The sequence below is a fragment of the Equus asinus genome, chromosome 20 (genome assembly GCF_041296235.1).
Source record: "Equus asinus isolate D_3611 breed Donkey chromosome 20, EquAss-T2T_v2, whole genome shotgun sequence".
Classification (NCBI taxonomy): Eukaryota; Metazoa; Chordata; class Mammalia; order Perissodactyla; family Equidae; genus Equus; species Equus asinus.
This window is the reverse complement of record NC_091809.1, coordinates 46,981,426-46,996,962: the sequence shown is the minus strand read 5'-3', so window position 1 is coordinate 46,996,962 and position 15,537 is coordinate 46,981,426. Positions and strand designations below refer to the sequence as shown.

Sequence of the window (15,537 nt, the reverse complement as noted above, 5' to 3'; positions counted from 1 at the left end):
CAAAGGGGAGCCTTTGGAAGAAAAGCGGTTCTGGGATCAAGCAGCCTGTAATCTGCTTCCTGTGGCAAAGGGCAGGTGGAGTTCCTGGCTCCCTCTTCATCCTGGGAGGTATTACAGGGAGGCAGCAGGACCCAGAGGCTGAGGTTAGACTCGTCTTTGAGATTTGGGAAGCTTCACAGGCAGCCTTCAGGCTTTTGGAGGCCAAGAGCCAGGGATTACAGATAGAAGAGGAAAGACCTTGTGGTTCCTCTAACAGACTTGCCTTTCCTTTCCTTCCCAGTTCCCTGAAGGAGCAACTGCAGAGAGCCACTGAGGAAGAGGAGACTCGGATGAGAGAGGAGGAGAGCCGGAGGCTGTCGCGGCTCCGGGCCCGGGTCCAGTCCAGCACAGAAGCACATGAGGTCCAAATCCGGTGAGTGCGCACTGTGGGCCGCCCAGCCCCGTGGAGGCGCCCCTGAGTTCACAGGCCCACCCCCATTCCCTTCTTTGTGCCCAGGGCCGAGCAGGAGGCTTCCCTGCAGAGGCTGAGAGAAGAGCTGGAGTCTCTGCAGAAGGCCGAGAGGGCCAGCCTGGAGCAGAGAAACAGGCAGATGCTGGAGCAGCTCAAGGAAGAGATGGAGGCTTCGGAGAAGAGAGAGCAGGCTGCCCTGAACGCTGAGAAGGAGAAGGCTTTGCAGCAGCTGAGGGAGCAGCTGGAGGGGGAGAGGAAGGAAGTGAGGCTGAGTGGGGACCTCCCCCTCAGACATGTCCCTGGGCTGACTGGGGATGGACTGAGTGTGGAGGAGGAGGAAGGGCAGGTGGGGGAGCCAGCTGGAAAGCAGGTGTCTGCACAGACAGGCATGGGGACAGTGGGCCTGTCTGGGCCTGTTACTCCGTGTGGACCCGAGGGTCTCAGGCAGGTGCCAGCCCTGGCCTCCACTGCAGAGTGGAGGGTACCACAGGTATCCAGGGGCTCCCTCTGGGGCCGGTGCAGCCAGCACAGCTGGGTCTTGGCCATAGCAGGGACGAGGCTTGAGGGGAAGTGTCCTGTGCATTTGGGAAGACTTCATGGCTGAAAGAGCTTAAACCAGACCAGAGGTCCTGAGACAAAGGTGCCCTGTTCCTGTCCTTGTCCTTGTCCCTGAGGGGCAGCCGCAGTGACCTGTCCTCTCTCTCCTTTTCTCTCATGCCTTCGAATGAGAGGTTGGCACACTTAGAGGAGATTTGTCTCCTTTGTCCTTACTCCCTGTCCCTCTAGTCCGATGGTCTGTCTCTGGGTAAGAGGTGGGAGGAATAGTCAGGCCATGTGAGCTTTTGTTTCCTTTTGGTGAAGGGGGAACTTCATCTCTTAAACAAGGTGCAGGGAGAATTTCCTTGTACTGCAAGCGCTCAGGGAGCTTGTGCTGAACCTCCAGCCCTCCCTGCCCCAGGCCCGATTCATAGGCATGGGTGTCACCTGTGTACCCGTGGCCAGCCCAGAGGCAGGGGGCTGGAAGCAGTGACCTGAGGCTTGCTGTAATGCCCCTCCACTCCAGCCTTCATATTGCTGTTCATTTGCTAGTTGCAGACTTCAGGGACTGAGTTATTTCCGAGGAACAAAGATGTGCCTGTGGTTCCCCTTGGCCCCTTAGCTCGAGGGCCTTGGGGACGGTCTTCCTGACTCTTCCTTCCCCGAGGGTCAGTGCCCGGCCAGCCTTCCCTGCTCTGTGTCCCTCACGGGCCTTTTGTTGCTCCCCAGGCAGTGGCAGCACTGGAAAAGGAGCACAGAGCTGAGCTAGAGCGGCTGTCTTCCTCGCTGGAGGCCAAGCACAGACAGGTGAGATGCAGAGGCAGATCCTGGGCGTCTTGCTCCCTGAGCGTGAGCCGCCAGAGCCTTTCACTGCTGGTCGGCAGGAGAACTCAACCCCGTCCCTGCCGCTAGGGAGGGAGCGCCCTCTCCCTGCAGCCCCCGTGGCGGTGGGCATTGGGTCCCTGGGAAGTGAGTCCCCCTGTGGCCACTCTCCTGTGCTCTCTGAGGGTCACACTCCCCTGCGTGGGGCCTCCTCAGGTGGTCTCCAGCCTCCAGAAGAAGATGGAGGAAGCTCAGCAGAAAGAGGAGGCCCAGCTGCAGGAGAGCCTCGGGCGGGCGGAGCAGAGAGCTCATCAGAAAGTTCACCAAGTGCTTGAGTATGAGCAAGAGGTGAATGCCCGTCTGCTTCTTCACCTGCGCGTGTGCCTGTTGTGGATGCTGTGACAGCTGGCCGAGCCATCCTGGCCCAAGGGCCCTCTGCTTTGCATTGGATGGCTCAGCTGGGGTTAGAACTTCTGGTTCCATTTTTATTCCCTTGAGGCCAGGTGCTTCTCCACCCACATGCCGCTGTCTATGTGTGGGGAGGGAGTGCTGGTGTATGGCTGTGTGTATGTCACGTGTCATGTACGTGTGGTGTATAGCTGTGTGTGTGGGAGGGGGACGTTGGGGAGGTGCGTCGTATGTTGCACATGTGTATGAAACCTTCAAGTGTGTCAGTCCCCGAGTGTTGGTCCACCCTCAGTCCTGCATGCTCCACCCCTGCCGCCTGCCCTGCAGCTCAGTGGCCTCCTGAGAGAGAAGCGCCAGGAGGTGGAAAGGGAACATGAGAGGAAACTGGACAAAATGAAGGAGGAGCACCGGCAAGTGGTGGCTGAGGCCAGGGAGCAGTATGAAGCCGAGGTGACTTGGTTACATCCCCTGGAGTGTGCATGCACGTGCGTGCACACATACACACACCCTGGGGCCCTTCCGAGCTGGCTGGAGGACGGGAAGGGGACAAACTGTGGTCGGGGACTGTGGGAGCCTTTCTTCCCTGGCACCCTGTGGCGGTGAAGTCATGTTTTGCCTTTGTACTAAAGCTGTAGCTGAGGAGCAAGTCCATCGGGTGGGCTGCACTCGCCTCTCGTGGTAGCCCTGGCTAACACTGAGCTCACACTGGGGCCAGGCGCTCTTCTAAGCTCTTTGTGTGTACTAACTCATTCAGTCCTCACAACGCCCTTAGGAGAGCGAACTATCGTCATCTCCATTTTAGAAATGAGGAACTGAGACTTGGGGAGTGTAGGCAGCCCTCCCAAGCCCACCTTGCTAGTAAGTAGAGGAGCTGGGATTCAAGCCCTGACTGTCTGACTCCAAAGCTTTCAGTTTTAACTACCCAACACCAGGCCACGAGGGTTAATGGAAATTCCAGGACACCAAGAAATAGACCAGCAAGAGCCAAACCATGTTTAGATATTACCTGCCCATCTTCCTCCTTTGGCCTTAGGCGGGAAAGTTCAGCTATTTAAGTGGACCCACGCCGGCTTGGCTTGCTCATGTTGCAGGTGCACAGTTGGCGGGGGGCTGACTTTAGCCCACTTTAGCCCACGGCAGAAGTAGTGGGCCCCTGATGAACTTCCGTTGACTCTCCTCCCAAACCAATTCTGACCTTGCTGAGGAGTAGTGATCATTGACCAATGACCTCTCTTCCTGCAAGGAAGGAAAGCTTCGCGTGGTGGAGCAGTAGGAGAGGCAGGCCCCCAAGGGGGATTTCCTCGGGACATCTGACCAGCGTCTGCTTCAGTGGCGGAGTCGGGGTGCAGGCTTCCTGGGGCACAGGACCATGCTGTCCTCAATGCTCTCCTCTAAGAGCTGGCCTTAGGGAGCTGATGGGGCCCTGATCTTATTGACCCAAGGCTGCAGGGGTGGGAGGGCTGTGGTTTTAGGGGTATGAGGGGCCATTGCCATTTCCCAGCAGTGGCTCCCGCTCCGTGCAGGAGAGGAAGCAGCGGGCTGAACTCCTGGGGCACCTGACTGGAGAGTTGGAGCGCCTGCGCAGGGCCCACGAGCGAGAACTGGAGACCATGAGGCAGGACCAGGACAGGCAGCTCGAGGACTTGCGGCGTCGGCACCGAGAACAGGTGGGGGCTCTTGGTGGTCGCTTGCTCCCCCACCCCTGACACCTGCATGCAGGGTAGAAAAGTGCCAGGAGCAGCAGGACGGCAGGACGGAGCCTCAGGGCTCCAGGCGTGGGGCTCTCACTGGCCATCCCTAGGCTGCGGCATCTTTGCTCCTTTGTTTTCTGGGCCAGGGAGCATCCCCAGGATTAGAAGAGGAGGTCAGCCCCTCTTGGGCCTTGGGGCTGGCGCCTCTGCTTCTCCTTGTCTGGAAATCAGACAAGGTGTGGTGCTTCCCTGGGAGGCCGCAGGTCCCCGAGCCCAGGGTGGGGGCGTGGTGTGGTATGGTGGGTCAGGAACCCCTCCTGCCCCTCAGCTAATGCCGTGCACTCTTTCTACACGTGCATTTTCCTCTCCGCCTACGCTTCTGTGCAGGAAAGGAAACTCCAAGAGTTAGAGGTGGAACTTGAAACCAGAACCAAAGATGTCAAGGCCACATTGACTCAGCTGGACATCCAGGTGAGGGAGTCGGGTGGAGAACTGGATCTCCAGGTGCCCTTGACCTTGGAGTCACAGCTCCCCCAGGAGAGGGCGGACCTTCCTGCCCCTTAGAACAGGGGCCTGGAGATGCCAGAGGGCCCTGTTTCCTTCCTTCCGCCCAGGAGGAGACTGCCCGGAAGGAGAAGCAGCAGCTCCTTGATGTGCAGAGAAAGGTGGCGCTGGAGAGCGAGGTCTGCCTGCCTCTTGTCCTCCCTCCTTTGTCTCTCCCATTCCCTTTCCTCCTTTCCCTCTCTCTCCCTTTCCTCTCCCTGCTCCCCAGACCCCACCTTTTGTTCACCTGGTCTCTCCAGGGCTTTGGGGTTCCAAACAGTGGTGGCCAGTATTCCACAGATAGCACCACTGTGTGCAGCCCAGCTGGGACCCTCAGGGAGCAGGGCTGTAGTGGGAGGACGGGACTGCAGACACAGTGACGTCATGTGTCTGAGTCCCACCCTCTCTCCTGGGCTCTCTGGGCTTCCCTGTCTTCTGGTGCTGCCTGCTCCCTCTCCCTGCCTTCTCCCCACTGTGTCTCCGGGTGCTTCTATCTTTTCTTCTGTCCCAGGAAGCCACAGCCACCCGTCAGCACCTGGAGGAGGCAAAGAAGGAGCACACCCACTTGCTGGAGTCAAACCGGCAGCTCCGAAGAATTCTCGATGAGCTTCAGGCCCGCAAGTTGGAGCTGGAGTCCCAGGTGGATCTGCTGCAGACCCAGAGTCAGAGGCTGCAGAAGCGTGTCAGGTGGTGTGGGCCCCCTGCACTCAGCCACCCCCACTGCCTTTTGCCTGCCCTCTGACCTCTGCTACTCACAGGTCCAGTCTAGTCATGGCCCAGTTAACAGGCAGAGGGGCTGTGTCTGCAGCATTTTGTAGGAAGTGGGGCTGTTAAGAGGCTATGAAAAGCTGGGGTCCCTGGTTCTACCATTCCTGCCCCAGCCCTGCCTCAGGGACTTTGACAGGAGTGAAGGGATGGAGATGGTCCCGCTCTCTCCCCAATATCGAGGTCTGAGGCCCACCAAGGAGTCCCAAGAGTGTGCTGCCTGGCCTGCTTTATCATGTGACCCTGCCTCACCACTCCCACCCCCCTTCCCACCACAGTGACCTGGAGGCCGAAGCTCAGAGGAAGCGGGACACATTGAAAGAGCTGGCAGTTGAGGAGAGTAATGCTTCCGCACGTCTTGAACCAGATCTCCACATTGAGGACCTGAGGAAATCTCTTGGGACAGTGAGCTTCTCTGTGCCTTGGAAGGGACAGGATGGCTGGGCTGGGGCAGGGCACTGGGAAGGGTGGGGTACCAGGAGGGGGTGGGGCACCAGGAGGGGTCCTGGCTCTGCTCTATATAGGACCTTAGCCTCCTGTTCTTATCATCCGACTCCCCCATCTCTGTCAGTCAAATGATATCTGTAAGTGAGTAGTGCCCAGCCCCTGGCAGAGTCAATTGTGTCTAGACCACTGCAAGGGGCTTTGGGGGGCTGCATTGTATCTGCTTTTCTTGCATTCAATGTGTCTTTTCTACCATGTGTCCTTAGAACCAGACCAAAGAGGTATCGTCTTCTCTCTCCCAAAGCAAGGAAGAGGCTGACTTGTCCTTGGACAGGTGAGTTCCAACAGGCTATCTTATTTTGGGCTGAGGATGCCATGAAGGGGTGAGCAAGCGCCAGTGTCACAGAGCTGGGGTGAGCTGAAATGAGGTGACGGGGATCCCCAGTCGGGCTTGGTTCAGGGAAGGGGTCCCAGGAGACTGAAGAATCTTCTCTGGCAAGCCAAGAAGGTGCCCACTGTGACTGTTGACATAGCATGCTGGCGTCTGCTGGCCTCTGGTTGAGGATCAGGCTGAGGGGAGTGTCTGGCCATGTGTCCAGAGGCCTCTGGCAGCATCCCTTTCAGAGTTAGGGTGGGAGGACTCAGGGCAACATGCCACAGCCTGTAGGTATTTAGTCGGGGTGCCCCTACACACAGCCCAGCCTCAGCCCCGGCCCAGCAGCCTGTGCTCAGGATAGGCATCTGCTGGGGAGGTGGTTGAATGACCCACAGCAGGGCATCTCAGAGTCTCTGTCTTCCCTCTCCACCTCCCCTGCCCTGGCCTGTCCCCCACAGCGTCCGGCACTACCTCTCTGCTGAGGGGATAGCCCTCTGCAGTGCCAGGGAGTTCCTCGTGCGACAGTCACGCTCCATGCGGAGGCGGCAGACGGCTCTGAGAGCTGCCCAGCAGCATTGGCGCCATGAGCTGGCCAGTGCTCAGGAGGCGGCCAAAGACCCGCCAGGCACCAAGGCCCTGGAAGACATGCGCAAGGACCTGGAGGAGGTCAGGAGCCCCGAGGAGAACCTGCCAGTCCTGTGCGGGGTGGGGGTGGGGGGGGCATCAGGGAGCCAGGGCAACACTCGCCTTTGGGCTTGCCCTCATGATCATTCTGGGGACGCCATGAGAGTGGTCACGTGGGCCCTGGGGAGACTGGACAGGTGATGTAGGTTATGTGTCTCCATGAGGATGAAAGCATCTTACAGTTACGTGGTGTGCACAGTGTGCAAAATGCTTTCTAGCAGTAAATCATTTGGTCCTCACAATAACCACAGATGATGTGCAAAGTAATAGTGTAATTCCCATTATCTAGGTGAAGGGGATAAGGTTTTTAAAATTTCACTTCCAGTGCTTTGCTCGTCCTTTCTGTCACACTAAAGACTTCGTTCATTAGTAAAAGTCTTTTGAGCACACTTGGCGTTACTTCTGTTTTACTCTCTGATACCCTAATTTTCAATGACGAGGCAGAGACTTCATTATTATTAGTTGGGACCACAGATTTTTGTGCCTTTTGAGGGTCCTAGCAGAAGACTACACCTGGTCCCTTAGAATTCTGATGGTACTCTGAGCTGGTGAGGGCCCTCAGGCCCCTGGGGCCCCTAAGCCTGACTTTGGGGGCAGCAGAGGGCAAGAGGCTGGTACAGAGGGGCACGCTTCCCAGGGGTATGTACATGCTGCCCCCAGGCCCTCTCATTGCTCCACTGAGTCCCTCCCAAGGATGATGACAATGATGGTAGTTGGAGCAGTGATGATACCCATTGGCTGACAGTAACCATTTGAGAACTTGTTAGGTGTGGGCGTAGTGCTAAGCGTGTAGCATACTCTATCTCATTTAATTCTCACTACTGTGAAAAGTAGTATTTCTTGTTTAGATGAGAATCGAGACTGAGACTGAAGTAATTTGTTCATGATCACTCAGCCAGCAAATGGGAGAGCTGGACTCCTGCACCTGTGTGCTTTGTCACCATATTTCTCCTTCCCTTCCTCCCTGGCTGCAGGAGACCAGGCACCTGGATGAGATGAAGTCGGCCATGCGGAAAGGCCACGACCTGTTGAAGAAGAAAGAGGAGAAGCTAAATCAGCTCGAGTTCTCTCTCCGGGAAGAGGTGCAGCCCTGTGGCCACATAGTCCAGTGCGGCCATGGCCTCCCTCTTCTGCTTCTGGGAGTTGGTTGGGTTCTTTGCTCCTGTGTCAAGGGGAGCTGGCCTCCAGGGCTCGGGATTGGCAGTAGGCTTAGGGCTCCCGGGCTGGTGGAAACGGCTTCAGCTTGGAGTTTGTTGAACATAGCTGTGGGTTTGGGGATCCATGCCCAGTGGTCTTGAGCAGACGCTAGCCTCTTGCTGAAGGTTTTTGAGAGAGGGACTAGCCCCTGCCCTCCCCTGCGTGGTGCCTGCGGAGAGCTGTGTCCAGGGTGTCAGGAACAGACCACCTAGGAGGTGTCCCTACCTCCCCTGGGGTCCTGTAGATGTTCCTCTGGGTGCCTGAGGCCTGGGTGTGGCAGGAGGGAAGCTTAGGTGGATGGACACGGCGGGGAGAGTCTACTGGGGGGAAGGGTGGGATCTGTCTGATCCTGGTGGCCCTATTACCTCTATCTCAGGTGGCTGAGTTCTGTTAGCCTTGCCTCCCTCTCTCCTGCCCTCTTGCAAGGCAGCCTGTGTGATGTGCCTCCCCCAGAACTTTGGGTCCCAAAGAGCCTGCCACTAAGTCCTCAGTCCCCAAACACCAGGGTGAGCGGCAGTAACAACTGCTACTTCTACCCCTCAGGCGTCAGATGAGGACACTCTGAGAGGAACCCCGGCCAAGAAGGTGGTGACCTTTGACCTCAGTGACATGGAAGACACGAGCAGTGAAAGTTCCGAATCCTGCCCCCTGCCTCATGGTGAGTGGTGGCGGCAGCAGGGAAGAGGTGGCGGGGGGCGGGGCAGGGGTAGGACCACGGGATCCATGGAGAGGGAAGAACTTGGGGAGCAGCAGTGCAGCCCCCTTCCCTCAGCCCTGCCTGGGTAGGCCTCCGGGAGCCACTGTCTGCAGCAGGTACTCAGTAAATGCTGGGGAAGGAGTGAATGCGTTTGCACTTGCCAACACCGGGGGCTGGAAGGGTCAGGGAAGCCTCCTGAACATACAGAGCACTTCCCGGTGGGAGGCTGGCCTGTGAGCCTTTCCCTTCTAGTGCCTTCTGGCAGGCTGTTCTTCCTTTGCCGCCCCGGCCTGCAAAGGGGCAGAGGGCCTCGCCCTGGAGAGCCTCTTTCTCACGGCCAGCTTCCTGTCTGCACTGTCTGGGACACGGAAGCCCGTCTGTCCCCCCAGTCAGGGCTGAGGGGCTGTTGTCTGGAGGAACAGGGAGGGGCAGGCCAGGAGGGTGCCATCATGCCAGCCGGGCCTGGGGATGTTTTAAGACCCTGGACCCGGGTCCTTTCCCGCCATCTGTCTCTTCCCCCTCAGTCACCCCGACCCCAGGTCCCGCCTCCCCCAACAAGATCCACTACTTGAGCAGCTCCCTGCAGCGGATCAGCAGCCAGCTCAACGGTGTCCTCAGCATGCTGGGCAGCCTCAGCACTCAACCACCACCTCCGCTCTTCACTTCCACGCCAGCGCAGACTGCCTCCTGGTCCCCCAGGAGCATCCCCATTCCCACCTACCCGTCCCGCGTCTCAGCCTCGTTCTCTGCTACACCCACGTCCACCCAGTGGGCCTGGGACCCGGGGCTGGGCCCGAGGCTCTCCTCCTCTGTGGCTCAAACTGTGGATGACTTCCTGGTGGAGAAGTGGCGCAAGTATTTTCCAAGTACGCCTCCCTCTGGGCTGTGCCTTCCCTCCTACCTCTTCCTCCCTCTTTTTCCTCTTTCTTTTTCTCCCCTGCTCCCTCGCCTACCCCTTGACTCTGTCTGTAGGGCCCTGGGAAGAAAACTTGCTGGTTGCCCTGCAGCCAGAGGCCCTGTGGGTCACGATGGTTTTCCTGGCGCTTGGGCTGACTGGGGCCTTTATGATGGATTCTAGAGCTCTGCAGAACCTCAAAGTTCATCGTTGCTTGTGCATTATATTATGGGCCAGGCGTTTTACATACAGTTTTTCATTTAGTCCTTATAACCCTCAGAGGTAGTAATTATTCAGCCCCACTTTACAGAAGAGGAAACAGACTCAGAGAGGTTAAGTGATATGCTCCAGGGTATCCAGTGAGCAAGTACGATTCAGCTCATAACCCCTTGGCCATATGGTTTCCCTCTGCTTCTGGGCCAGGTGACCTCACTGGTTTCATAGCCTTGCTGAGGAATGTGAAAAGCCATAAATTTTGAGGGAAAAAGTTACATATCTCATCCCCAGCCTAATAATCCAAATAGAAAAGTAGATTAAGTTTTAGGATTACAATAGGACAATTCCTGTCTGTCTTCTGTGTCTCATCTCCAAGCACCAAAACTGTTTTGGGAAACACTGTCTTTCCACGTTCTGGAGAGGCAGGAGGTACCGGTGAGCAGGGAGGTCGTCTGCTAAGGCCAGGGTCTGGCTGAGCTGAACCACTGCCCTTTTCTGAACAGTTTCCTCTCACTTTCCCAGCTGGTGTCCCGTTCCTCAGCAGTGGCCCTCCCCCTCTGGAGAACAGGCTGGGTTACGTGTCTGCCAGGTAAGCCTCCTTGTGGGCTCAGGGTGGAACCACACAGTTCAGCTGCGCCTCCCTGGGTAGGTGGGACCTCTGACTGGGGGCAGAACTCCCAGTCATGTTGCCCAGAGAGGTTGGGCAGGCCCCCGTCCTCACAGCTGCCTGGGTCCAAGGTGTCTCGCCACAGCCAGAGAAAAGTCCAAACCGCCCAGGTCTCAGTGAGGGTGGGGCTGGGCCTACCTTGCCCGGCTCCATCAGGAAGCTGCCCTGTGGCACCCACGGGGAGCAGTCAGCCCCTGGTGGGACCCTGCACCCTGCCCTCTCACTGGTCCCTCTGGCCATGGAGGGTGGCCTTTGTTTTTGCCATTGAGCTCTTTGTCTGCTTCATCCGGCTCCCTTCTTCCTCCAGTCCTGCTGAGCAACATCTGGAGTGAGAGGGGTGCCCTGTGGGGGAGACAGATGGGCAATTATTTAAACCTGTTATTAATTTCCCATTCATCTTCTTCCTTGCCAAATATATATCCCCCACTACAGTCCCCCAACCGTAAGTCCCCCTGCCACTCACCCCTTTGGCCAACTTGGGAGCCAATGCTGGGCAGGTGTCTGAGTCGACAGAGGGGAGAGCTTTCGCTGATGAGATTGGCCAGGACTAGGCAGACGTGGGAGCCTCGAGCCTTGATGGCATGAGTATTCAGCCGGGAAGCAGGGGAGGGTCCCCCCCTTTTTGGGAAGTGATGCTCATCATTCCAGAGGGGCATTCTTGCCAGTAGAGGAAGCTTTGAATTGCTAAAGAGACCCCGAAAAGCCTGCAGCTGGGATCTTGAGAGGAAGAGCGAGGAGGCAGATGTGATGGCCTCCGGTCCCCTTCCTCCTCTCTTCCTCTCCCTGTGCTGTCCTTCTTCTTCCTAGTGAGCAGCTCCGCCTCCTGCAGCGTTCCTCTCCCCGTCCCCAAGTCCCCGAAGCGGGCAGCACCAACTTTCAGGGCATGATCGACGCTAACCGAAAGTGGCTAGAACGTTACAAGAATGACCCCAAATTGTATCCTTTTAGTGGGTTCCCAAACCCCATTCCTTCCTGCTGTGGCCGCTGGGCTGACCTTTAGGGGTGGGTCTGTGCCCTGGGGGTCTGAGGAGGACCTTGTCTGGCCAGCTGACTGCAGTTTTCCTTCACCTTGTGGCCAGACATCTCTTCTCCTCGGTGCCCAAGCCAACAGCCCCTTTGGGCCTCCTGCAGCTGGGCCTGGATGAGAACAACAGACTGAAGTTGTATCATTACTGAGGCCCTGAGTGGCGGTGTCTGGGGCACTGGCCTCACCTGCACCCAGACCAAGTGCCTGAGGAGCTGCCTGCACTTTATTCGCTCTGCTAAAGCATTCTCCTGTCCCCTCTGCTGCCTGTGCCACTCAGAACTTGGAGGAGCCATGGGGGCTGGTAAAACGGATGGTCCGACTGGAAACAGTAGCAGGTATCGGAGCAGTTGCCACCAAAGGCCAACGGACTCCCTTAGGGGCTGAGTTGGTCCCTTGGGCCTTCAGGGGGCTCCCACGGTTCTGAGCATGGTCCTTCATTCACCAGAGCAAAGCCCGCAGCACGTCTGCACCCTGGGGCCAGGCTCTGTCTCTCCAATACCTCAGCCTCGTAGGGATCAGACCTTGTTTTCTGTTTCTTTTAATGTCCCCTTTCTTGAGCACTCTGTCTCCCCTTTAACTCTCTCAGGATTGGCCCAGAGCCCTGCGGAGGTTGCAGGAGGCTGGGCCCCAGAAGTTCTGCTGCCTCTCTTCCCTGTGCTGGCACCTGCTTCCTCAGGGCCCCTCCCCGTGCCATCCTAGCTAGATTCTCAGGTCTCAAGCACACAATTTTCAGGAAGCCAACAAGCCATAGGAAAGGACTGGGATGGTTTCTCACCCTCAGCTTGTTTTCTCCTCCTGGACCACCTTGGGTCTGTTCATGGGTTCTTATTTCCACCCATCTTTTCCACCTGTGCCACCCCCTGCAACATCCCACTGCCTCCCCTTCCCAGAGCTTGGAGACTCATTCAGAAGGAGGTGAGGGGTCTTGTGCCCGATGGCGCTGCTGCCATTCTGGCACAGCTCCTGCAGCCCCGCCTCCCATCAGCGGGCTCCGCGGGGTTGCAGGGCATGTTCTCTGTCATCTGTCCTATTGTTTCAATAAAACACCTCCATTTTTCTTGTCTTGAAAGCTATGGGGTTGCCCTTGCCTCTCCAATGTAGGGAAGTCAACTCTCCACTGTCCCACCACTTATTTCTTTGTCACTAAGATCCAACTGGCTTTTTTACCCTCCAGCTACATTTTAGGCATCCGTCAACCACACAGGAAAAAGTCCACTTTGTTACTTGGCCCGTCTGTGTGCTTTGGGAATAGGTCACGTGTTACAACTAACTGGTGACAATTCTGTGTTTTCTACATCAATTAAATCTCTGCAAGTCCATTTTCCACAAGGCAGCTGTGTGAATGTGTCTCCTTTGAAGGCTTTTGCCTCCTTCCTCTTAAGAAGAATAGAGGAAGGAAAAATTAATGTTCACAGAACCCCTCCTAGGTATCTGATCTAAGCACAACAAACCTATGATGTAGAGGTTTTCAGTCCATTTCTATGGGTGAGAAGACCAAGGCTTTCAGAGACCTTTAGGTGCCTGGGGTCCTGGAGAAAGTAGCTGAGTTCCCTACAAGTGCAAAGCCCTCCCACCCCACCCCTGCACCCCGAGAGCTCCTTGTCTCCTGCCGCCAGTCTTGGGAAGTGCTGACATTCTCCATCTCTTGCTTTGCCTCCCTCCCTCCTCCTCCACCTACCAGCTGGAGACTCACTGGGCCATTTCCAAAAGGCCACTTGGCCTTGTTTTCCCCATGCAGACAAATGAAAGATAAGCCCCCTGAAGTCCTAAGCTGGCAAAGTTAGGTGGGGCTTTTTTCCGCTCCACTGGTGTGAGCAGCCTACATACAGTCTTGGATCCGTAGCAACAACATTGCTAGGAGAACCAACTGAGCTGGCCATGTTTCATAAATTTGCATAAGAAAACCAATTTAAAGACAAAACATACAAACGAACCCAGCCTCCTCTGTGTCCCAGCTGCTCTGATGAAGGGAGGGAGGGAGGAAGGAAGGAAGCAAGCTAACATTGATTGAATGCCTTCTGCGTGCTAGGTGCTTTTCATATGTTATCTCATGTAATCCTCTTAACCTAGGAAGTTCAGATTATTTTATAAATGAGGAAATTGAGGACCAGAGAGGTTAAAAGACTGTAGCTCAAAGTCACCCAGGATTTGAAACCAGGTCCACATGTCTCTGGAAGCCAAGTTCTGTTTACCATGCTCCCTTCTGTCAGTATCTCCTCTTCTCCTGACTCACAGAACAGTCCTGGCCAGCTTAGTCTGAAGACCTGTGTCCCAGCAAGGGAGTGGCTTCTAGCTGGGTGAGCAAAATGCCTTTGGGCCTAGGTTTACAAAGGAACTTTTTTAGAAGACTCCAAAATGGTCCCATCCCTCCCCTCATGGATTTTAGAATCTAGCTGGGGAGCTGAGAATCACAGACCTTTGGAGCTGAGAGAGGAGCCTTGCTGATGGCTTGTTCAGGCCACTGATATTTTACAGCAGAGAAAACAGCCCAGAGAGATGACGCGAGTTGCCTAAAGCTGCAGTCAGTGTGTGGCAGAGGCGGGACCAGATCTGAGTCGTCCTGACCCCCAGGCTGGGGCTTCAAGAAATAGTATTTTTAAAAGGATCTTTATTTTAAACAGGCTGTGTTCACGGGGCCCAACATCAAATGGCACAAGTCAGTCCAGCCGTGGCCATCTAGTGTCCTCCTTGGAGGTAACAAGTATACGAGTTCCTTCTGGAGATGTTATGCAAATACAAGACAAGACTGGGCACTGTTGATTCTCCTGCCCCTTCCTGTGGGGTAAGGCTCGTAACGGAGGATCAGATGACTTCCCAAAGCTCCTCTGTGAGACATTCACTGACTATTTTCTTAGGGGGGCAAGATTGGGAATGATGTCAGCCCCCACCCACCCAAGAAAACTTCCTCACAAAATGGCAGTGTGGGGAATGGGGAAATAACCCTGGCCTTAGGACACGGGTTTACTTTTGGCCCTGACAACTACAAGCTCTGTGCCGTGAACAAGTCCTTTCTGGGCCTGTGTCTTCCCTGGTGAAAAGCTCTCAGCCTGAATCCACACTGCAGGGATGAAGCAGGTGGCTGCCTCAGCTTCAGTAACTCTGAGCGGTCTTGCCTTGGGTAGGGAGCGGCCCTCATCCAGAAGGAGGCTGGAGCACCTCCAATGGCCTAAGACAGGGCTTGAGTGCGGAGGGGAGTTGCCGGTGTTGGTGGGCGGTGTTGCCACTCCCACCACCAGCAGTTTTTGGGAGGTGGGAAGTGATGGTTAAAAGGTGGAATATTGGGGGCCCGGCCCCGTGGCTGAGTGGTTGGGTTTGCGTGCTCTGCTTCGGTGGCCCAGGGTTTCACCGATTTGGATCCTGGGCCCGGACATGGCACCGCTCATTAAGCCATGCTGAGGTGGCATCTCACATGCCACAGCTAGAGGGACCCACAACTAAAAATATACAACTATGTACCAGGGGGCTTTGGGGAGAAAAAGGAAAAATAAAATCTTTGAAAAAAAAAAAAAAAAAGAAGGTAGAGTACCTGCCATCACGTGTCCTGATGAATTGAAAGTGCCCTTGTTCCTCCTTTCCTCTTGTATCTCCTACCTGCCTCTCCTGCCTCCCCTATTGAAGGCGCCGTCTCCAGCAGGTGTGTTACACCGAGGGCCCAGTGAAGGGCAGTGTACCACTGTTGGCCATGATGGAGGAGACGCACACCAGCTCTTGGGAGGGAGGAAGCAGAGGGACAGTTAGGGGAGTCCCACTCTCGGGGTCAAAAGCCGAGGGGACCGGAATTAAGCCAGGGTTCCCACTTTATCCTCTCTTTGCCTCAATTTTCATATCTGTAAAGTGGGGTTAATAGTGTTACCAATCCCATAACGTGGTTGTGAGGGTTAAAGAAGTTAATCCATATAAAGTCCTCAGAACGGTGTTCTATACATAGTAAGGGGAGTGATGTCACCAACACGGTGACGTAGGTCATTCCTGACTTCGTCCTCCCACAAAAGAACAGTTAATAACTGTTTGTGGATGAGATACCACTGAGAGAATCCTAGGACACAGGAAGGATGCTGAAGCACTCCCTGCACCATAGGGACCAAGATAGACTGTGTTAGAGGGGTAAGAGGAACAG

At 55.9% G+C, this 15,537-nt stretch overlaps 1 protein-coding gene across 10 annotated transcripts in view; it reads left to right on the top strand.

Annotated features, from left to right (window-relative positions):
- CEP164 (centrosomal protein 164) overlaps window positions 1–14,916 on the top strand; it is a 65,161-nt gene extending 50,245 nt beyond the window's left edge. For 8 of the 10 annotated variants that reach the window (XM_070490220.1, XM_014855566.3, XM_014855565.3 and 5 more), the window contains 18 exons: window positions 281–412; window positions 497–713; window positions 1,718–1,795; window positions 2,027–2,158; window positions 2,546–2,668; window positions 3,742–3,885; window positions 4,297–4,380; window positions 4,524–4,592; window positions 4,964–5,139; window positions 5,496–5,622; window positions 5,928–5,995; window positions 6,496–6,703; window positions 7,696–7,803; window positions 8,462–8,576; window positions 9,140–9,481; window positions 10,249–10,315; window positions 11,201–11,329; window positions 11,473–13,331. In XM_070490220.1, the coding sequence (XP_070346321.1) occupies window positions 281–412; window positions 497–713; window positions 1,718–1,795; window positions 2,027–2,158; window positions 2,546–2,668; window positions 3,742–3,885; window positions 4,297–4,380; window positions 4,524–4,592; window positions 4,964–5,139; window positions 5,496–5,622; window positions 5,928–5,995; window positions 6,496–6,703; window positions 7,696–7,803; window positions 8,462–8,576; window positions 9,140–9,481; window positions 10,249–10,315; window positions 11,201–11,329; window positions 11,473–11,569 (2,416 nt within the window). In that variant the 3' untranslated portion in view covers window positions 11,570–13,331. Of the gene's footprint in view, window positions 1–280; window positions 413–496; window positions 714–1,717; window positions 1,796–2,026; window positions 2,159–2,545; window positions 2,669–3,741; window positions 3,886–4,296; window positions 4,381–4,523; window positions 4,593–4,963; window positions 5,140–5,495; window positions 5,623–5,927; window positions 5,996–6,495; window positions 6,704–7,695; window positions 7,804–8,461; window positions 8,577–9,139; window positions 9,482–10,248; window positions 10,316–11,200; window positions 11,330–11,472; window positions 13,332–14,041 lie in introns of those variants that run through there. The other 2 variants (XR_011495678.1, XM_070490216.1) reach the window with 2 other exon arrangements.
- Window positions 14,917–15,537: the final 621 nt, after the last annotated feature.